This window comes from Ailuropoda melanoleuca, chromosome 11 (assembly GCF_002007445.2).
Source record: "Ailuropoda melanoleuca isolate Jingjing chromosome 11, ASM200744v2, whole genome shotgun sequence".
Lineage (NCBI taxonomy): Eukaryota > Metazoa > Chordata > Mammalia > Carnivora > Ursidae > Ailuropoda > Ailuropoda melanoleuca.
The window spans coordinates 81323614-81345646 of record NC_048228.1 but is presented as its reverse complement, the minus strand read 5'-3'; the positions used below and the strand labels follow the sequence as shown (position 1 = coordinate 81345646).

At 37.6% G+C, this 22033-nt stretch overlaps 1 protein-coding gene across 2 annotated transcripts in view; it reads left to right on the top strand.

The window, feature by feature from the left end:
- DTHD1 (death domain containing 1) overlaps positions 1-22033 on the top strand; it is a 66215-nt gene that overhangs the window by 16578 nt on the left and 27604 nt on the right. For both annotated transcript variants that reach the window (XM_034672294.1, XM_011236985.3), the window contains exons 6-8: positions 7366-7530; positions 9482-9771; positions 15908-16152. In XM_034672294.1, coding sequence (XP_034528185.1) covers positions 7366-7530; positions 9482-9771; positions 15908-16152 — 700 coding nt within the window. The remainder of the gene's footprint in view (positions 1-7365; positions 7531-9481; positions 9772-15907; positions 16153-22033) is intronic.

The window sequence follows — 22033 nt, the reverse complement described above, 5'->3', positions numbered from 1 at the left end:
ATATATATATATATATATATATATATATATATATATATATATATATATATATATATAGTCACCTGATCTTTGACAAAGGAAAAAAAGCAATGCAATGGAGCAAAATAGTCTTCTGAAGAAACGGTGCTGGACCAAGTAGATGTCCTCATGCAAAAAAGAATTGAATCTAGACACAGACCGTATACTCTTCACAAAAAATAACCCAAAATGGATTATAGACATAAATGTAAAATGCAAAACTATAAAACTCCTGGAAGATAACATAAGTGAAATTCTAGATGACCTTGGGTATGGCAATGACTCGTAGATACAGCATCAAAGGCACAATCCATGATAGAAATAATTGATATGCTGGACTTCATAAAATTAAAATTTCTGCTCTGGGAAAGACAATATCAAGAAAATAAGATATAATATATAGTTGGCAAATAAGAATCTGAAAAGATGTTCCATATATGTCATCACTGAGATGCAAATTAAAACAAAAATGACACAACAATACACATCTATTAGGATGGTCAAAATCCAGAATACTGACCACCTTAAATTCTGGTAAGGATGTGGAACAGCAGGAATTCTTATTCATTTCTGGTGGGAAAGCAAAATGGTACAGCAACTTTGGAAAACTGTTGGTTTCTTACAAAACTAAACATACTCTTATCATAAGCACTTCTTGGTATTTATCCAAAGGTGTTGAAAACATGTCGACACAAACACCTGCATGTAGATATTACAGAAGACTTACTCATAATTGTCAAAACTTGGAAGCAACCAAGATGTCCTTCAGTGGGTAAATGGATAAATAGCATCCATACAATAGAAAATTACTCATGCCAAAAAGAAATGAGCTATCAAGCCAAAAAAGACATGGAGGAACCTTAAATGCATATTGCTAAGTGAAAGAAGCCAATCTAAAAAGGCTACATACGTATGATGCATATTGGATGACATTTTGGAAAAGGCAAAATTATGGAGACAGTAAAAAGATCAGTGGTTGCCAGAGGCTGGAGTGAAGGAGAGACAAATAGGCAGAATACAGAAGATTCTTAGGGAGGTGAAAATACTCTGCATGATAATATGATGATGGGTACATGTCATTCTACATTTGCCCGAACCTATAGAATATACAACACAAGAGTGAACCCCGATGTAGACTATGGACTTTGGGTGATTATGATGTATCAGTGTAAGTCTACCAATTATCACAAAGGTACCCCTTTGATGGGGGATATTGATAATATAGGAGGCTATGCATATGTGGGCATAAGAGATAAGTAGGGAATCTTTGTACCTTCCTCTCAATTTTGTTGTAAGCTTAAAACTGCTATAGAAAAAAAGGATTAAAAAAAAAAGAAACTGTCCTTGAAAAATTCCCAGCAATGTCTATTTCTACTTGTGGAACCTTGGAACAGATCTTTTTTATCTTGGGAAAAATCTTCTGAGTACCTTTTAATCATGTGGCGTTAAGGCATTTATCTCAGAACAACATATTAGGACACTGTTAGACCTGAGAAATGCAGTCTGGAGTGGACATCTGTTGCTTTGTCTACCCAGCCACTTTATTTTTTGGGAATTGTATCACAAATTCTTTCCATCCATGTGGATGCAATGGGATTTTTCATGTTTTTCAATGTCCATGTTAATTATAATTGAACACTTGAACCCAAATGGGCCAGTTATAATTCCCTTAATGCCTGGAATTTTGATATGGAAAAAGTCTTCAACTCAAGAAATAGCAAGATCAATTATTCCTGAATAAACAAATTGATTTAATAAAGGTTGATTATGTTTTATGGAACTCTTAACACATCAGAATGTCCTGTGGAGTGTGGTCAAATGCTGTTCACTGCTAGGCAACACTGGATGTGAAACTTTGCTAATAGCATATATAAAAGGAAGAGTTTATTTGCAGAGTTGTTAAGAACAGATGGGATTAATAAGGATGCTGCCAAATCATTTAATTTCAAGATGAGGTATATCTATTATCATATTAAAGTCTAAATTTGAGGTGATAGATGTGTTAACTAGTTGTACTATAATAATCATTTTACAACATATACATGTATTAAATCATCACATTGTACACCTTAAACTTATACAATATGTCAGTTATATCTCAGTGACACTGGAGAAAATGAAATCTAATTTTGATCTTTATATCATTAAGGATTTATTTATTTATTTATTTATTTATTTATTTATTTATTTAATTTATTTATTTTTAAAGATTTTACTTATTTGTTCGACAGAGTAGAGACAGCCAGAGAGAGAGGGAACACAAGCAGGGGGAGTGGCAGAGGAAGAAGCAGGCTCATAGCGGAGGAGCCTGATGTGGGGCTCGATCCCATAACGCTGGGATCACGCCCTGAGCTGAAGGCAGATGCTTAACCGCTGTGCCACCCAGGGGCCCCCTTTTTTTTAATTTTAAGTATCAGAAAAGCAAATTCAAATTTTTAAGGAGAAAGGAATTCTTTGGTTCATGTAAATAAAGTCTGGGGATATATTTATCTTTATATTCCTCTTAAACCAGAAAGAACGTAGTCTGTCTCCTCACTTTCTGCCTTCCTCTGTGCCAATTCCATTCTCTGACAGGCTTGTCCCTCATGCTGGCAAGATAGCTACATCTTAATAACTCCAAGTCAGTAGAAAAGGGGAAGCTGGTCCACGGATATGCATAAAAACCCTGAGAATTATTCTCACTCTAAATCAGTTACAAACCCATCACTGAACAGATCACTGGGACCAGAAGGATAATGCACTATACAGGGCAGGCTAGGCTAGGCTAGGCTATGGCATATTAACAAAAACCTGAATTCCTGAAGGTTGATGACAATCTTTTATTTTATTTATTTTATTTTATTATTTTATTTTATTATGTTATATTAGTCACCGTACAGTACATCATTAGTTTTTGATGTAGTGTTCCATGATTCATTGTTTACATATAACACCCAGTGCTCCATGTAATACATGCCTGCTTAACACCCATCACCAGCTTAGCCCATACCCCAACCCCCCTCCCCTCTGAAACCCTCAGTTTGTTTCCCAGAGTCCATAGTCTCTCATGGTTCATCTCCCCCTCTGATTCCCTCCCCACTTCATTTTTCCCTTCCTTTTCCTAATGTTCTCCCTGCTATTCCTTATGTTCCACAAATAAGTGAAACCATATGATAATTGTCTTTCTCTGCTTGACTTATTTCACTTTAGCATAATATCCTCCAGTTCCATCCATGTCGATGCAAATGGTGGGTATTCATCCTTTCTGATGGCTGAGTAATATTCCATTGTGTATATGGACCACATCTTTATCCATTCATCTGTTGAAGGGCATTTTGGCTCCGTCCACGGTTTGGCTATTGTGGACACTGTTGCTATGAACATCACTGTGCATGTGGCCCTTCTTTTCAATACATCTGTATCGTTGGGGTAAATATCCAGTAGTGCAATTGCTGGGTCATAGGGTAGCTCTATTTTTAACTTTTTGAGGAACCTCCACACTGGTTTCCAAAGTGGTTGAACCAACTTGCATTCCCACCAACAGGGTAAGAGGGATCCTCTTCAACATTTGTTGTTTCTTGCCTTGTCAATTTTTGCCATTCTAAGTGGTATCTTAACACTGTTAAAATGTCTATGCTGTCCAGAGCAGTCTCTTATTTCAATGTCATCCTGATCAAAATACCAATGGCATTTTTCAAAGTGCTGGAACAAACAATCCTAAAATTTGTATGGAACCAGAAAAGACCCTGAATTGCCAAGGAAATGTTGAAAAAGAAAAACAAAGCTGGGTCCATCATGTTTCCTGATTTCAAACTATATCACAAAGCTGTGATCACCAAAAAAGCAAGGTACTGGCACAAAAACAGACACATCGACCAATGGAACAGAATAGAGAGCCCAGATATGGACCCTCAATGCTATGGTCAACTTGTCTTCAACAAAGCAGAAAAAAATATCCAATGGAAATCAGATAGTCTCTTCAATTAATAATGCTGGGAAAATAGGACAGCTATACACAGAAGAATGAAACTCAACCATTACACCATACACAAAGATAAAGTCTAAATGGAGGAAAGACCTCAATGTGAGATAGGAATCCATCAAAATCCTAGAGGAGAACATAGGCAGTAACCTCTTTGACATCAGCCACGTCAACTTCTTTTAAGACACGTCACCTAAGGCAAGGGAAATGAAAGTGAAAATGAACTTTTGGGACTTCATCAAGATAAAAAGCTTCTGCACAGCAAAGGAAACAGTCAACAAAACACAGAGGCAACCCACGGAATGGGAGAAGATGTTTGCAAATGACACTACAGATGAAAGGCTGGTATCCAAGATCTATAAAGAACTTCTCAAACTCAACAGCCAAAAAAACAAATAATCAAGTCAAAAAATGGGCAAAAGACATGAACACACACTTCTCCAAAGAAGACATATGAATGGCTAACAAACGCATGAAAAAATGCTCAACATCATTAGCCATCAGGGAAATTCAAATCAAAACCACATTGTGACAATAATCCTTATATCTCACACATGCTGTGTTGCCATCAAAGGCAGTCTGCTTCTTGGTTATCCTTACTCCAGGACTCAGTCTGAAAGGCAACCGCTTTCTGGCTGCTGTCATGGTAGCAGAAGAAAAAGCTTTGGGTAGATCCGCATGAGCAATTAAATGCTTGGTCTCCACATGACATTCACTGTTCATTAACCAGAGGTAGTCATACAACCCCACTCAACCATAGGGAACAGGAAGTGCAATCCACTCTGGAAAACAGTATGGAGGTCCTCAAAAAGTTGAAAATAGATCTACCCTACGATCCAGCAATTGTACTACTGGGTATTTATCCCAAAGATACAAATGTAGTGATCCGAAGGGGCACCTGCACCCCAATGTTTGTAGCAGCAATGTCCACAATAGCCAAACTATGGAAAGAGCCCAGATGTCCATTGACAGGTGAATGGATAAAGAAGATGGGGTATAGTAGAATGTTATGCAGCCATCAAAAAATGAAATCTTGCCATTTGCAATGACGTGGATGGAACTAGAGGGTGTTATGCTAAGCAAAATATGTCAATCAGAGAAAGACAATTACATGATCTCACTGATATGTGGAATTTAAGAAACGAGGCAGAGTATCATAGGGGAAGAGAGGAAAAAATGAAATAAGATGAAACCAGAGAGGGAGACAAACCATAAGAGATTCTTAATCTTAGGAAACAAACTGAGGGTTGCTGGAGGGGTGGGGAGAATGCGGTAACTGGGTGATGGACACTGGGGAGGGTATATGTTGTAATGAGTGCTGGGTATTATATAAGACTGATGAATCACAGACCTGTACCCCTGAAACCAGTATTACATTATATGTTAATTAATTGAATTTAAATTTAAAAATATTTTTAAAAGGAAGTGCAGTCCTATCATGTGCTCAGAATGGGGAAAATTGGATTTTTTGGCAAACCGTATTAATGAATGCCAAATGCACAATTTGGCTCAGGTTTTATACCCACCTGGATCCGGGAGTAGGGTCATTTCCCCTACAGCTGATAACCTGTAGGTCCCCACAAAAATTGGTAGGAAAAAAACAGTAAGAACTGTCATCAGAAAAAGAAATCAATACTACATTTAATTAAGTTTCTAGTAAATGATCAAAGTTTTGGATTCAGTTTGAGTGTATCTTCCTGTGTTAATAAATTATTAACTTCAAAGGGTTACAAAATTTACTGTATTTGTGGTTTTAAAACAAACCCCCAAAACGAAATGTTATTTCTTCCTCATCCTCCTTATTTTAAACAGGTCAATTCCCTGAAGGAATCAGTAGAGTCTAAAGTTTTCAGAGTGGACATTTTAAATCTGGTTTAGTTCCTAATTTATGGGTCATAGTACAGTTCAACCTGTAAACATTAAGGTGGTTTTAAAGCCATAACTAATTCTTTTTTTTTTTTTAAGATTCTATTTATTTATTTGAGTGAGAGTGAGTAAGAGAGAGCATGAGAGCAGGGCGAGAGGCAGACAGAGAAGCAGATTCCCCCCTGAGCGGGGAGCCTGGCGTGGGGCTTGATCCCAGGACTCCAGGATCATGACCTGAACTGAACACAGATGCTTCACCGACTGAGCCACCCAGGCGCCCTGCCATGACTAATTCTATTCACAAATAAAGATGTGGGATTCACACTTGGGTCTTCTTTCTTAGTAGCTAGCTAAAATGGTTCTGAAACCCTTGTGAGTAGTAGCCGTATTAGATCTTTTTTTCCTCCAAGATGTTCAGTATCAAGGACTTTTCTTCCTTTGTGAGGAAGAAAATATCCATTTAGGTGAATTCAGGAAAAGAGTTTATTGCAAGACTATTCCATCTCTAGGACTACATGGATTCTTTCATCGTGATTTTTCTCCTTTTCTCTTTTAACGTCTCCTCTATTTTTCCTTTCTTATTAATCTCTGTGCTTATTATTTTCATAACCCAGAGCACAGCAGCTAAAAAACAACAGTGACAAGTTATAATCTCTGAGGCTCAGAGACAAATGCCAAAGAAAAAGGATAAAATTTGCAGGGTCTACTGTGAGCCAGTTCACCTCTGGCGGGTGGAAGGTAGCACGTGGTACATACAACTGCCCCTTTCAGGGCATTTGCATTGAGCAGGTTAAAAAGGAAGGAGAACTGTGCAGGAAAGCTAATTGGCTACATCTGCTGTAGGCAGTAGGATGAGAATATTAATGCCATTAATGCTTACTACAATTATAAGTGCTTTACAAACACTAATTTCGTTCTATGATGCAGATACTGTTATTACTCTCATACTATAAATAAGGAAACGGTGATACAGAGATCAAATACCTTGCCCATGGTTATATAGTTAATAAGGTGCAAATCCACCAGGATTTGAAAGTAGGCAGTCTTGCTCCAGAGTCGGTGGTCTTACCTATCAGGCTCCTCCACTACTCCAGCCTCTCTTGAAGCATCTGGATTTACACCAGAGAGTTTATTAATGTTTTGGGGTTTTCCCTTAACTCTTTTGCCAGTAATCAAATGCTTCTCATTCTCCAAAGATCATCTGAAATATTCACATTTTCACTTTGCAAGCTTCCCTGAGCACCTTCCTTCTGCTGCTAACGCATCCTGCACATCCCCTTAATTACCACACCGATCACCTTGTCCTGTATCTCGATAATGCTGTAATACTGTGAGCTTCTGCAGAGCAAGGGCTATATATTTCTTATCTTTGTATACCTGGTGCCTGGCATAATTACTGGCACATATAATATATTTAATGTACTGTTACTGGATTATTCACTTAATTAAAGAATGAATGCATTAAATAAGATTTATGCTACACGAATTTTACCAGTCTCTCTTCTGCTACCATTTTATAGGACAAAAAGTGCTTCCATAAGAAAACCTGGGAACAATGCCTGTGAATCTCTGAAATTACTGGGATTCAGAAGCCGAGACAGTGGTTGGTTTGGGCTGGATGATGTGGTGGTGAGAGACATGCAGAATGGCTTAGTATCATTTGAATTGTGTGAACAGTTAGAGAGGTAATACAATAGTAAACAATAAAAGTTGATGATATTATATCCTGATGATTTATAATTGATGTTTATAGAAATGGAATTATAGGATTAAATTTTTATTCCTCAAATAGGAGTCTCAATAGTTCTTCAGGGTGTGCTTAAAATGTAAACCAAAATTGATATGAATATGCTATCTATGATTTCATTCATGAGAATTTAATAAGTGCTTTAGGAAACCACTCATAACTTAGATGTATTGTTTAAGGTTTCTTTTAACTCCTAAGTAGTTTTAAAATAGCACCTTTAGGGGCACCTGGGTGGCACAACGGTTAAGCGTCTGCCTTCGGCTCAGGGCGTGATCCTGGCATTATGGGATCGAGCCCCACATCAGGCTCCTCCGCTATGAGCCTGCTTCTTCCTCTCCCACTCCCCCTGCTTGTGTTCCTTCTCTCGCTGGCTGTCTCTATCTCTGTCGAATAAATAAATAAAATCTTTAAAAAAAATAGCACCTTTATTTATGAAATTCCATGAAGACAGTAATTTACTGTTCATACTATGCTCATCTCGTAAGTCTGTATATGTAAACTGAATTTGTTATTTCTGTGTCCTCACTTTCTTTCTCATTTCCATGTTTTCTAGACAGTTCATCATGAAGAGTTTTAGACAGTTTTAAGGTTCATGAGGAGCAGACACTCATAAAGAGAAGGCAATCCTATGGCTAAATATAGCTTTTATGTTAAAATGGAAGCTCTTACATCTATAATTGTCTTGGGTCAGAAACAAAGTCTAAGATGAGAATTTATTGATTTATTGAGGGAGAACTCTTAGGTGAATCCTATAAGGGAATGAAAGAAACAAGTAGGGCCAGGGAATAAGATCAGAAGACCTCTGGTTTCAGTAGAAGTTTTACCTCAGCCTGATACCTCAAGGAAGCTCTGGAGCATGAGAACCAAGAAGGCTGACTTTACACCCTGACATCAGTCAGTCCTTGTCTATGGGTTCAGGGATGCTCTGACTGAGGGGGCTCCTATAGGACAATTCTCTGGAGAAGAGTTGGGGGAAATGTGTGAGGGGGTAGTGATCCAGCCCAGAGAAAGGTAAATGTATTAGTCTGCCAGGCTGCCATAATAAAGTCCCACAAACTAGGTGGCTTTAACAACAGAAATGTACTGTCTCAAAATTCTGGAGGCTAGAAGTCCAAGATCAAGGTGTTAGCAAGTTTCATTCCTTCTGAGGACTGTGAGGGAAGGTTCTATTCCAGGCTTCTTTCCTTGGCTTGTAGATGGCCATTTTCATGTTCACACGGCATTCCCTGTGTATGCATATTTCTATGTCCAGATTTCCTCCTTGTTATGATACCAGTCATATTGGATTAGGGTATACCAAATGACCTCACGTTAAATTGATTACCTCTGTCAAGACCCTATCTCCAAATAAAGTCACATTCTAAGGTACTGGGGATTAGGCCTCCAACATATAAATTTGAGTAGAGGGGACAAAATTCAACTCATAAAAAGGTCCATTCATCACAATCCTTACCACAGAGTGACAGAGATAAAAATTTTAGTCCTCACTTAATTAAGACATGTATTCTTTGTCCCGTTGGTAGTAAATGGATCATCTTGGTTATCTTTCTCTACTACAGTTTGAATAATAACTCTTTGATAATGCTAGTTAAAATACAATTTAAAATACGCTGCCATATTTAGAGCTGATCTGAGCCTGGATGATTTCTTTGACTAAGAACATCTGTCTAGAACTTGGTTTGGTTTTAACGGTTTCCTGACTGACAAGGGTTTCATTAACATCATTCATGAATCTATTTGGTTATCAGCACGCTTGATTTTGAAGAATGCTTGGATGAGAATGGCTCTTTCCTTGGGTGTTACTGGTTATCGGTGATATCACTGATTGGTCATCAATGAGATGGCAGGTGGCCCTTAGGTCACAGTCATGCCTCTTTGCCCCCATGCAGGTTGATTGTGCTTCATCTTTCTTCCAACGTGGAAAATAGCCATTTGGTTTCTTTCGCGAAAGCCTTGGAAGAAGCCATGCTCGGCACCACCGCCTGTGCTGTACTGTGCCCCCAGAAAGACCATCCCCACAGAGTAGTTATTCTTGTGGTGCCATCTAAAGATTTAAACCAGATGCTTCGGAACTTGCGCTCAGAAGCGTTCAGTGGTCCTCCGGAGCCATCGCGCCCCTTCCAAGTAAAAGAAGGAGACCAACTTCTTTTAAGATTTACTGGAAATATCTTTGCTTCAAGTAAGTATAAAGACGCCTTGTTGTACACTCTATGGGCTAATGGCCGCAAGCTTCAGAAAGGTTCGTGAAACTTGTATGACTAAGGACACTTCCAGAAAACTGAGAGGAGGCTTTTAAAAAGTAGGAAGAGGAAAACGCTTATTTGCTTCTTCCTTTCCAGTCTCTTTCTTGTCTCATTAGGGGATGCATGATCCCTTACAGGCAGACTCCAAGTGACGTTCTTCTAGAAATAGTCTTCTCCATGATTACTCTCTGAGGCCAAGCTAGAACCATCTCTCACACACCAGTGCAGGTGTCTCCTCAGTACTCCTCTGCTCCCACGATTAGCCACGTGAACTCTAATTCCACACAGCAACAGTGGTGATCTTTTAAAAATATCAATCATACTGTATTACCCCATCATTAAAACCTTTTAATTATCTCTTATTTTACTTAAAATAACAACTAAACCCTTTCTGATGTCCTATGAAGAATCTAACCTGCATCAGTGGACTCCCAAGAGATGTATGCATAGAACTATATCCAGTATAATTATCTGATTTCTACTTCCACTTACTTTATTTTACATATTTAAAAGACTACTCTGAGAAGCAATCAACAGGTTTCACCAAACACCGAAAGGGTCCATGGCACAAAAGTGGTTAAGAACCTCTCTCTGATCTAGATGACACACGCTGCTGACCTCTCATTCCCATATTTATCTGGTGTTTTTGGCTTCCATTATAAATCTTAACACAATTTGTTTTATAAATCAAAACACAATTTGAAATTATTTTACTTATTTATTTACTTTTCATTTATATACTTATGTTCTTCGCTGGAATGTACATTTCATGAGGGTGATGACTTTGTCTTTCTTGCTGTGTTCCGCTGAGCCTGGTGCACTGAGCGCCTGGTACATGGAGAGCTTTCAATATGCAGTAAATGGGTGACTACAAGGCAATACTAAGAAAAACAAACAGCGCAAATGAATATGAGAGGTTGCAGGATAACAGGGGAGAAGTGAGGGAATAGATAAGAAAAAGAGATAAAAGATGAAGTGAGTGAGAAAAGGAAGAAAAAGGAGAACACAGAGAGAAAACAGCTGTATGAGAGAAAAGATAAAAAGATATTTGGAGAAGTTGCCATCCCAGTGATTTCTTTTTTACTAATTCAACCACTTCCCCTCTGTAACTTCTTTCCTTGATGTGGAATAGAATCTAACAGGTACGCAAGTAAAAGTGAGATGCAGGGGAGAATGCAGGCATGGGTTTTATGGGGATCTCTGGCCCAGGAATCTTGGGATAGACTTGCCTTGAATTAGTATTTCCTGTTCATTTATAAATTCATATAGATCTCATTGATTTTTAATGATGCCTATTTTCTCTCTGATTCTGGAAATTAAGCCAAGCTCCAATGACTCTTTGTTGTCACCAAATGATGTCACAAGCCTCAGCCTTGAAGTTGAGGCTGCCCTTTTGCTGGCATCTCAGAAATGTGACCCAAAGTGTCCCAACGTGAACTGTCTTTTCCACTTCCACATTCAGAGTCCCAGCCATCCAAGTCAGCTGGCGGGACTTAGTGAGTGAATGACAAGGGTATCAGAAAAAGGGAAAGGGAAGGGTGAGGAGGGGGAGGAAGGAAGGTGGAAGAGATCCCTTTCTACTTGGCTTCTGAAGCAGAAACCACAGTGTCCATCCCGGGACAATCTAAGAAGAGATAGTCAAAAACTGGAAGTGTCCCACCCAAACTAATGATGCCAGTGATTTTCCTGTAATACTTGGGACAACAGCTGTGTTTACCTAGTGCCCTAAACAGGAGTGATTTCCCGTGCTTCTCATAAGCAATGGTACTGAGTGTATTATTGCCCATAATGGGAAGGGGGAGCATAAGCTAAAATAAGAGTGCCTGAGGATAGCCAGAGCACGAGCAATTCCTCCATGTAAGGAATGGAGAACTCGTCTTCACTCGAGGGAAATGAATCAGACAGGATGCCAGATTGTGTCTGCTTTGCCTTTCCTAGAGACCTAAGCTCAGATCTGTGGCCTCAATGGGTTTTTCTCCATCTTAGAGGAGCAAGATTCCCAGGAAAGCACTGATACCTCACCCTTTCATTAGAGCCTGTGATAGTTTGTGAATCTCAAAGACATACAATCAGATAATGTCTGCTTAGAGGGTTGTCTTCCCCACCCATCCACCCCACCCACTTCCAGTTACCTCCTACTGGACTTTCATTCCTCACCTTGCTGATCATGTTTAGAAGAGTGTTCCCATCTTTCCTGATTCTGTCAGTATTTATCTTACTTTTTCAGATCTTTATGTACTTCCCTTTTGTGTACATGGCCATAGATACAATCTTCATTTATTCATTTAATTGTTTGATCAATGTCCAATTCTCTGACTACAGTACCTTGAGAGCAGGTCCTGTCCTGTTGGTGGGCACCATTCAATCCCCAGCACCTAGTACAGTGCCTGACAGTTAGAAGGAGTATTAGTTGGAAGAATGGAGACAAAAACTTGGGAAAGAACTTCACATTATAGAATTATGCAATCAAAAGTATTTAATACTTTAGTTAATGGATTTAGACGACTGTCTTTTGAGAAATGTCAAAGTTTTAATATTAATTTGTATAGAATAGAGATGATTCTTTTGAGTGGGGTCATGGGCCACGTACTTTATTTCTCCTTCTAAGAGAAAAGAAGAGAGGTGCTCCCCTGGGTTTTTTATATTAGCCTTTGGCATCCTTCTGAATATATGCTTTCATTCTCTGGGTAAGAGCTGTTAATTCAGCACTCATACTTCCTATTGCATGTCATCTAAACCCCCACTGCTCACAAAGTCCAGAGTGCCAGGAAATGGACAGATAAAATTTGATATCATGACACTTTGGCATGACCCATAACATCTAGTGATTCCTAAATAGGTCTGTGTGAGTCAGAGTTGCCCTGAATGCCCTTTGGTCCAGGGAAGTGACTTTCCCAGAAACATGTGCATGATGTTAGAATGAGCACCCTTTTATGCATTCAACAAAAATTCCCTGCCCTTGTGTATATTTTATTCTATTGGAGAGAGACAGAGAAGCAAATAAGTAAAATATACGACATGATGGGGGGGGGAATCCTTATAGATGAATAAAGCAAGGAAATATTATCAAGAGTCTCAGAGGGAGTGGCAGAGTTGCAATTTTACATACACTCATAAAGGAGGACCTTTTTGAGAAAGTGATATTTAAGCAGAGACTTGAAGGTGAGAAAGGAAGCCATAATCCTATCTCAGGGGAGTTTGTCCCAGGCTGAGGGATTACAAGTGCTACTGAACAGAAGCAGACGTGTGCCTGATCTGTTCAAGGAACACCAAGGAGGCTGAAGTCGTGGATGAGAGGAAGTGAGAGGACAGTTGTAGGAAAGGAGGTGAGTACTGACCATTCCTTGAAGGCCATAGCAAGGAGTTTGCCTTTTATTCCAAGTGAAATAGGGAGCCATCTTGTTAACAGAGGAGTCACATGATCTGAGTTAGATTATGGAATAGATTCGCAGCACAGTTATTATCTCAGAGATAAAAGAAGAATTGGGGAGATGAGTTAATGAGCCATTGTAATAAACCAAGCAAGGGATGATGGTTACTTACGGATAGAGGAGGTGGAGATGTGTTAGAATACAGAAAACCCCTGAGCCAGCGGTTCTTACAAAATTCTCCTGGTTCTCCATTTTCCTCGCCTTTCACTTACTCATCTGAATTTCCTAAGCAAAAGCATGTATTTCTACATTTGTACTTTCTATGTCATCTTTGAAAAATATTCCAGTTCCCCTCATTCAGAACAAAATATATTGCCAAAAGGTATATCTAATAACATAAAATATAGGTAAATTCTGTATTTCTTCATATGATACATACTTATTGAACAGCTCTTATTCCAAGGTCTTCTAGGAACTATATTACAGTATATCTTGAGGAGAAAGAGGTTCTCAAAAGGGCAACGAAGGGTTGATTTCATAATTTTGGAATGCAATAAATGTATTTTGCTTTTAGTTCTCTAAATATGCCAATGTGGGGGGAAAACTAGAATAGTGAAATTTCTTTGTCCTGCTTGTTCTTTTTTTGAATCTTTTAAAAATGTTTTTCAAGGGGTATTCAAAATACAGTGCTATATCTTGGCAGCAATGAAATTCCAACTTAAAAAAAATCTAGGCTTTCTATTTATCAAACTAAGATCATGCTATTTATTATTAGTAAATCCTCAACAATTTCATCTTTATTTCACATATAAACATGACTCTTAGAGGTTTACATTATAGATCTTTATTTTAAAAAAATAAACTGGCAATGGAGAGGCAGATAAATTTAAGATCTAAATTGAACCAATGTAGCTAGGCCTCCCCCTCAATCTTTATATCCTGCATCTAAATTATTCCTTATGAGTAATTGAATACCTGGCATGGAGTATCTTTCAAAGGTTAGAAGGAGAGATTGATTAAGTTGTATTCTATTTGGACCAAAGTAGCAACTCCAATAGCATGGAGTAGAACTTCGCCAGGTGTTACTCCAGTGATCTAGAAACTCTAATTTACCTAATTTACTAGGTGACATTTCAGTGACTCCAATTTTTTTTCTTTTTTTTTTTTTTTTAACCAGAGTGAAACTCTTTTAAGAAGGCAAACCCCGGCTTGTCATTCCTTTCCTAGGATGTCCTAGGAATCATTCTATTCAAGTAGCCAAGTTGCCTCTAAAATATAAACTTATGTGAAGAGACATACCCCAACACATTTCATATCTTGGAGTAATTAAAATTCTAGATTTAACTGTGCTTTAGAGATTCACCAAAATGACATCTAGCAGTTCAACTGGGAGAAAAATATTGGTGTCATTTACATCTCTCACTGAACTCTTATGTCATTGGGAAGGTTTTCCATGAGAGAGAGCTCTGAGTAGTCAACGTTCAGGATTCTAGGAATAGGAGGAAGTTGCAACTTCTATATAAAGCCATCATGTTGATGTTAAAAAAAAATATTAAGTGGTTGAAGGATCCTGCTTCATTCTTATCATTTGCAATAATTACTATCACCTACTGAGCACTTACCATGTGCTAGGTCTTTGTGCCGAACATTTTATCCATATTATTTCTTTTCATTCGCAGAACAATCCTAGGAGTAAGTTTTATTTCTCTTGTTTTAAAGATAAGGAAGTTAAGCCTCCAAGAAGTTCAGAGATGTGAAAGGACTGGATAAGTATTACAGTGTAGATAAATAGTTGGGCCAGCCTTGGATCTAGCTCTTTAAGTTTGAAATATACTATCTCAACTGTTACAATATAACTTACATTTAAATTTTGCAAAGGGAAATGCAGACATGCCTTAGGGAAAATAGTAGTGTCTGTTTTGCTTTTGCAATGACAACATAAAATTGTCCTGGTAAAACCCCCATGAGTGAAAAGTTATCTCCACCAAAGCCCTAGTATTTTCAACAAGCAGTTGAGAAGAATTAATCAGGTTTCAATAGAAATGTCAATAACATGAATCTAGTAAGTCTTCCATTTTGAAGTTTTGCTAAAACATCTCTATTTCTGTGATGGTGGAAATGTTTTGCATCTGCACTGGCAAAAGCTACTAGACATAGGTTGCTACTGAATATTTGAAATGTGGCTGGAGTGACTGAGCAATTGATTTTTAATTTAATTTAATTTAATTTAATTTTTAATTTAATTTAATTAATTTCACCTTTAATTTTAAAAGCCACACGCTGCTAGTGGCTACCATACATTTAGAATGCCTATTGTGAGGTCACTATAGTGTCCCCTATGCTATGAAGAATTGGGGGAGAGAAAAAAGACAATTATTGAAAGGTAAAAATAATTTTCTAAATACAGAAAGAACTGAATATTTCCAATAGTTTTTTGTTAAAGCAAAATGGAGTGGAAAAAGAAAATCAAAGATGATTAGATCAAGAAGCAGCCAGAGAGCGCCTGGTCCAATTACAGATAAGAAATCTTTTTAGTAATCTGTAGTCTCAGTCTATTGCTGCCTAAATTTTGGCAAAAGGTGATGATACCAAAAAAGCTTAAATCGTATTAGAAAGTGAAATAATTGTTTGGATTTTAAAAAAGTAAATAAGACAAAGTGGTATATTTTAATAGTAACAAATGTATTTTACTTCTTTTTAGGCAATGGTAAGGATTATGGAAAAGATTACAAGCTTATTTTTCATTTGCAAAGAAAACCCAGGCTGGAACTCCAACTCAAAGAGGTGGATGAATTTGGAAACTATAGCTGCCCTTATTATAAGGGCACCCTTGTAGTTTATAAAATTCCTAAAGAAGGTGTAGTCCACAACTTGGATCAGTCTCTTACACTTGATGAAATCCATTATCAGTTGCCAGTTTGCAAATTACCATTGAAACTGCCAAAGGTAAGTTATTTTACTTCCCTAATTACCATATTTTGTTAATTCTTCATAATTCTCTACCACAATCTATACTTCCAGCATATGGATACTTAAGGTTAAAAAGAAAGGCAGGTCTAAAGCTGATAAGGAAGGAGTGGGTAGCTACAATTTTAGAGTGGTGGAATGCATATCAGTTTTTCACTTTCCTTCATAGCGACTTTCTAACAGGAAAAATTCAAGTTGATCTGGTCCTGATAGTATGTTCTTAATGATTATGGAAATAATGTCATTCATTTTCTGTAACTGCATTGGAATAACTGGAAAATCATTTATGAAAACACTGAATATATTTCAGAGCACAACACATTTAGGAAAAGTCATGCAGTGAGCAGGAAAACAGCTTCAAAACATTTTCATCCAGACTTATCAAATCCTACACGCTTAAGGGTGAATTACGCTTACCTAAAATTCTTATTCATATCAGGAAAGTAGGATTGAATTGTTTCTCCAAATAGGTCAAACAAATAATTTTATTGCTGCGCGTACTATTTTCTTCAAGGGGATCTAGGACTTAGTACTTCTGAAATATATTCTTAATGAGAAATATAACTTAAAAATTAATTTTATCACTCTGAAGAGTAAACTTATTCTTTAAAGTTACTAAAATTATTTTTTCATGTTTTCACTTTTTTGTGTTATGAATACCAGAAATATGTTTTCCATACTGTTAGATTTTAGATTAATTTTAATTAGTTAATTAGTTTAATTAGTTAATTAGTTAGTTTAATTTTAGATTAAAATTAACTAATTTTAAGTTAATTAGTAAAGTGATTAATAAATTTGACAAATATTAATTGAACTTCTGAAATAAGGTATGTGCTACGCTGGGCATTATGAAAAATACAGAGATAGAGAGGATAATACATGCCCTAAAACTGTGTTGTCCCAAATGATAACCACTATCCCTATGTGTCTGTTGGGCACTTGAAATATGGCTTATCCAAATTGAGATGTGCTGGAAACGTAAAGCACACACCAGATTTCAAAGATGCAGTACAAGAATATAAAATAAGTCATTAATCATTTGTTTTTATTTATTTTATGGTAAATTATAGTATTTTGGTTATGGGGTCAAATAAAATATACAATTATAATATAAATAATATAATAAAACACATTATCACTTAGCCCCATAAAATTAATTTTACCTGTTTAAGAAAGATTTTTTATGTGGCTTACTAGAACATTTGAAATTACTTATTTGTCTCAAACTATATTTCTATGGGGCAGTGTTGCTCTAAATGATTTACAATCTAGCAGAGTATGGAAAACATGTACAGTGGACCTTTGAACAACTCAGGGTTAGGGGCACCAAAAAGTCAAAAATTTGAGTATAACTCTGGACTCTCCCAAAATTTAACCATTAATGGCTAACTGTTGACCAGGAGTCTTACTGATGACATAAACAGTTGATTGACCCATATTGTATGCTACATGTTTAATATATTGCATTCTTACAATAAATGAAAAAACATTACTAGGAAACTCATAAGGAAAGTGCATTTACAGTAATGTGCTGTATTTATTTTTTTAAAAAATCCCAGTGTATAGGTTGACCCATTCATTTCAAACTTGTGCTCTTTAAGGGTCAGCTGTATACAAAATCATCTTGTAAGACAATAAATGATTAGACTAGTGGGATAAACTGTACTCATAGTTGTTCAGAGGAGGAAAATCGCTTTTCTGGAAGCTGATGCTGGTAGAAATTTCATGGTGGATATAACATTTTATCTGAGCTTTGGAAGTTGGTAGAAATTTGGCCAATGGAAAGGAAGAAAAAATATGTTACAACAAAATGGAATGAATTAGACTCAGGTGGTAGGCATAGCTTAGCAGGGATTCATAATTATAGTTATTATTTATGAATAACATAATTATTCATAAATAGAGTAACCATTATAATAATTTGTAATGTCTCTCAAGTGCTTTACATGCCCTATATTATTAAATCTGCACATGAGACATTATCACTGTTCTCCTTTTACAGGAAACTGAGGCATAGAAATTTTCGTCAACTTGCTCCTGGTCCCATAGCTAAATAGGTATCTGACTCGGAGGCAAACTTTAAATAAACTCAAGGACATAAGATGGGTTTTAGGACTTCTGTGTTCACCCCCTGAAGTTGTAGAATAATTTCATGAGTATTATGCTTGAGTGTAAACGTGGTCGGAAAATTATATTAAGAAATGATATGACATGGATTCTGGTGAGTCAAACTGCAAGTAGCCATGACAGCCCAGGAGCTGGGTTATAGAGACATTAATTCTTTCCTTGCTGGTTTGGAAGAGATTCTAGGGCTCCTGGAAGGCATAGGGAGGGTAGCAGAGTCTATTAAGCCACTTATACTTAAAAAATTATATTTAAGAACAGTATCGCTGTGTAAGTGCACACCCACTATATTTTCCTCTGTGCATTTTCTTCTCCCTCTCAGGGCCTTTGCACTGCTGCTCGCTATGCTTGGGGCTCGCATATAGCTGGTTCATTATCATTCCCGTGTCAGCTCACATATCACCTCCTATCGTTATTCCCCCATCTCCTATCGTTATTCCCCCATCTCCTTATCTAAAGTCACTCTTAAACCCATGTGCCTTTTAAAATTTACTTCATAACTCTGACCATGAACGGAAATTATTAGATTTACTTCTTTGTTCACATATTTTCCATTTGCCTTTGCCCCTTGAGGAAGCTAGCTCCATGAGTAAGGGAACTTGTCTCCTTTTTCCGGTACTGTCAGTGATTAGAACAGTGCCCGGGACATTGTAGGTACTTTAAATATTTGCGACTGGATGAATGAAGGGGAGTTCTGTAGTGTACGTTTGATTCTAAAAATTTACAAACTATGGACTTAGTGGAATACTCCAATTCTCTTGAATCGGTGCTTTACAGCCTCATTTACAAACATTTAGCTGGCGGAGTTGATTTGGATCTATGCTGAAGATTCAAGAGCTAAGGGAGGGGACATTGGGGACATTCTCCAGGTGGCTCAGTTTAGCACCTGACTTCTCAGCTCTCTCCGTTGTTCTGATGCTCTAGGGACGCTGGTGGGAGAAGGTAAGGGGGCTGTTGGAATTCTCCGGCAGGAAGTAGTGAGGGCTTCCCTGTGATGGTGGCAAACAGTTGAAAGAACGCCTCTTATCGAAGAGAGGACAGGTTCGAGGTCCAAAATGTGACACAAATTCACCTTTCAGTTTTCAGTGTTTTCTCTGTGGCCTATCAGACTTCATGAATCAACGAGCCAAACGAGCCAAGCTCAATGGCTTAGGGTTTTATATAGATTTTGCTCCATAAAAGTCCATGTGAGTGATTGTCCAGGTCTTTTGCATAAGCTCTTCCTCTGCCTTGATTCTAGCAAACCATTCCTCACCTGCTTGTCTGAACAAATCCCGCTGGTCATCCCCTATAGCTCTGCTGAGGTGTGACTTCACCCAGGAAGACTTCTTTGACTTTCCCTTTCGTATCAGCTTCGGTGTGTGTGGTGTGTGTTCCCACAACACCTTATACTTTCCCTATTGCTGCAGTTACTGGATTTTATTATAATCACTTGTTTCCCAGTAGACAAATATTTCTCAGTCTTTTTGTTTGTTTTTGCCCTCCTAACAAGTCTTTTGAGACATTTTCCCCTCTAATTAACCCTCCCTATTAAATTTTAATATCACAGATATACAGTACGCGTATTTGTATTTTATAAATTAAAAGTCTAAAGTCTTTTCAACTGGCCCAGGAGCAAATTTTCTCTCCTGGGGGGGTGATGTTACCCTGGTTGGAAATGCACGTGATCATTATCTAGGTACAGATATCGTCCTGTTCAATTTGCATTACCAGTGCCACGCGTATAATACATGCTCGAAAGTTATTTATGAATAATTAAATGAATGAGGCAATTTCTTCAAGCCTTAAGCTTGTTCAGTCTTGACAGTGATAATCTTGAAACTATATTGGCATGTTTAAACATAGTACATTTTACGTTTCTGCTGGCCTTCATATATCATTCTGCTGTTCATAGCCATCGGTCTTTTCTTTTTCTTCCAGATAGGCTTGTATAGGGCTTTACAGGTTCACTCTTTTGGCCCTTTTTCATGCTTATTTACTAGAAGTTGTTTTGGGTTGAGAAAAAAAAACATCTGTGGCTGTAGAAAATTTTCCCTCTTTTCAAACTAATCTACCTAAGTGGGAATTGAAACCATGACCTTTAGTTTGTAAGAACAGATTCCTTCTATAAAGTTCAGATTTAAAAAAAAAAAATTGACCTCAGCTTGACAGAATTAGAATATGCTATTTTTCAGGAAATGAAAGTAGCCCTACTGTATGGAGGTTAGCATTAATGAACACTATGGTATGCACATATTTGTACGTGTAGCATAAATTAATTAGGTGAAGGCATTTGTCAGAAGTAGAAGTGCTTTTCACACAGAAGACAAGCAGGAAATATTTATACATGTGTATATAGATAGAAACATACACATTCACATACACAGAATTCTCATGTTTGACCTTAATGTCCTGTCTGATTTCCAAAATATGAAAACATGTCACCCATTACCTCAGGCTTGTGAGGAACTCTGTGTCTCATTCTTCGGCCTCCATATTCCAGTCATTCATATATTGATCCATTCAGCAAACACTTTCTGTATCCCATGGACCTGACATACAGTGGTGTTTCTTTATGTATGGTCTCATTTTCTTCTGACCTCTCCACAGAATGTTGTCAACTTGAGGAGAATAAGCCCCTAAACCATAAGTCAGGTCATTTCCTGTCTCTGCTCCAAACCCTCCAATGGCTCCCAGTTTCACTCACAGTAAAAGTCTACTTCCTCAGTGTGAACTTGGCCCTCATTGACTCTAGGACGTTCTCTCCTATACTCTTCTCTTGTTCAACTCTAGCCACAATGACCCTCTTGCTATTATTGGAACTGCTTCAGATCCTTATGTTAGCGGTTCCCCTTGCCTGGAATGTTCTTCTATCCATCAGATACCAGCAAGGCCAACACCCTCACCTCCTTTAATTCCCTGACAAAATTTCCCCTTCTCTCTGAGACCTGTTCTGATTGTATTTCTTATTGCAATCTAGTCCTACCACACAACTTGACACTCCTGATTCTCCTTAACTTGCTCTGCTTTTTTTTCTTTCCTCTAAAGCATTGCTGCCATCTAACATTTATTTCTTTGTTTATGATATTTATCATAGAAACACTACTACCTCACAATAAGAACATGAGCTCCTTGAGGGCAAGGACTTTACCTGTTGTTCACTGCTGAATTACAAGGCCCTGGAAGAGTACTGCCATGGGTTAGGTGCTCAAATAATGTTTGTTGAATGGATGGATTCATAAGTAGAGCTTGTATTTTAAATACCCACAGTGTGAAGAACAAAATGAGAAGTGTCAAGAAGGAAAATAAATTAGCCTTGGAGGGTTGACAGAATTTGCAGTGTGTGCTTACGGATGTGATAGCCAGCACAGGCTTCACTGTGGAGTGCCTTCTGGGCTGAGGACTAACTGACAGGAAACTCATCTGTCTGTGTGGCCAAGAGAGCACTGTGGTGAAGGAAACAGCAAGTACCCAGACTGTCATGCACATGAATTTTAATCAAGGACTCCCTGGCGAATGCTCATGGGGAGGACAGAGAGAGGTAAATCAGTTTGAATGATAAAGAGGGTCCTCATGATAATTCACATTTCAATATGATCTTCTGAAAATCGTCACATAATCCTTATAGGTGAAAATGTATGATGGAAAAGAATAAAGATTTGTCTCTAAGTCTTTCCTAAGCTGTGCTTCAAACTTCCTTCTTTTACAAAATAATCAAGTGAATTCAGTTCATATCATTTCTATTTGTACTTTGGCA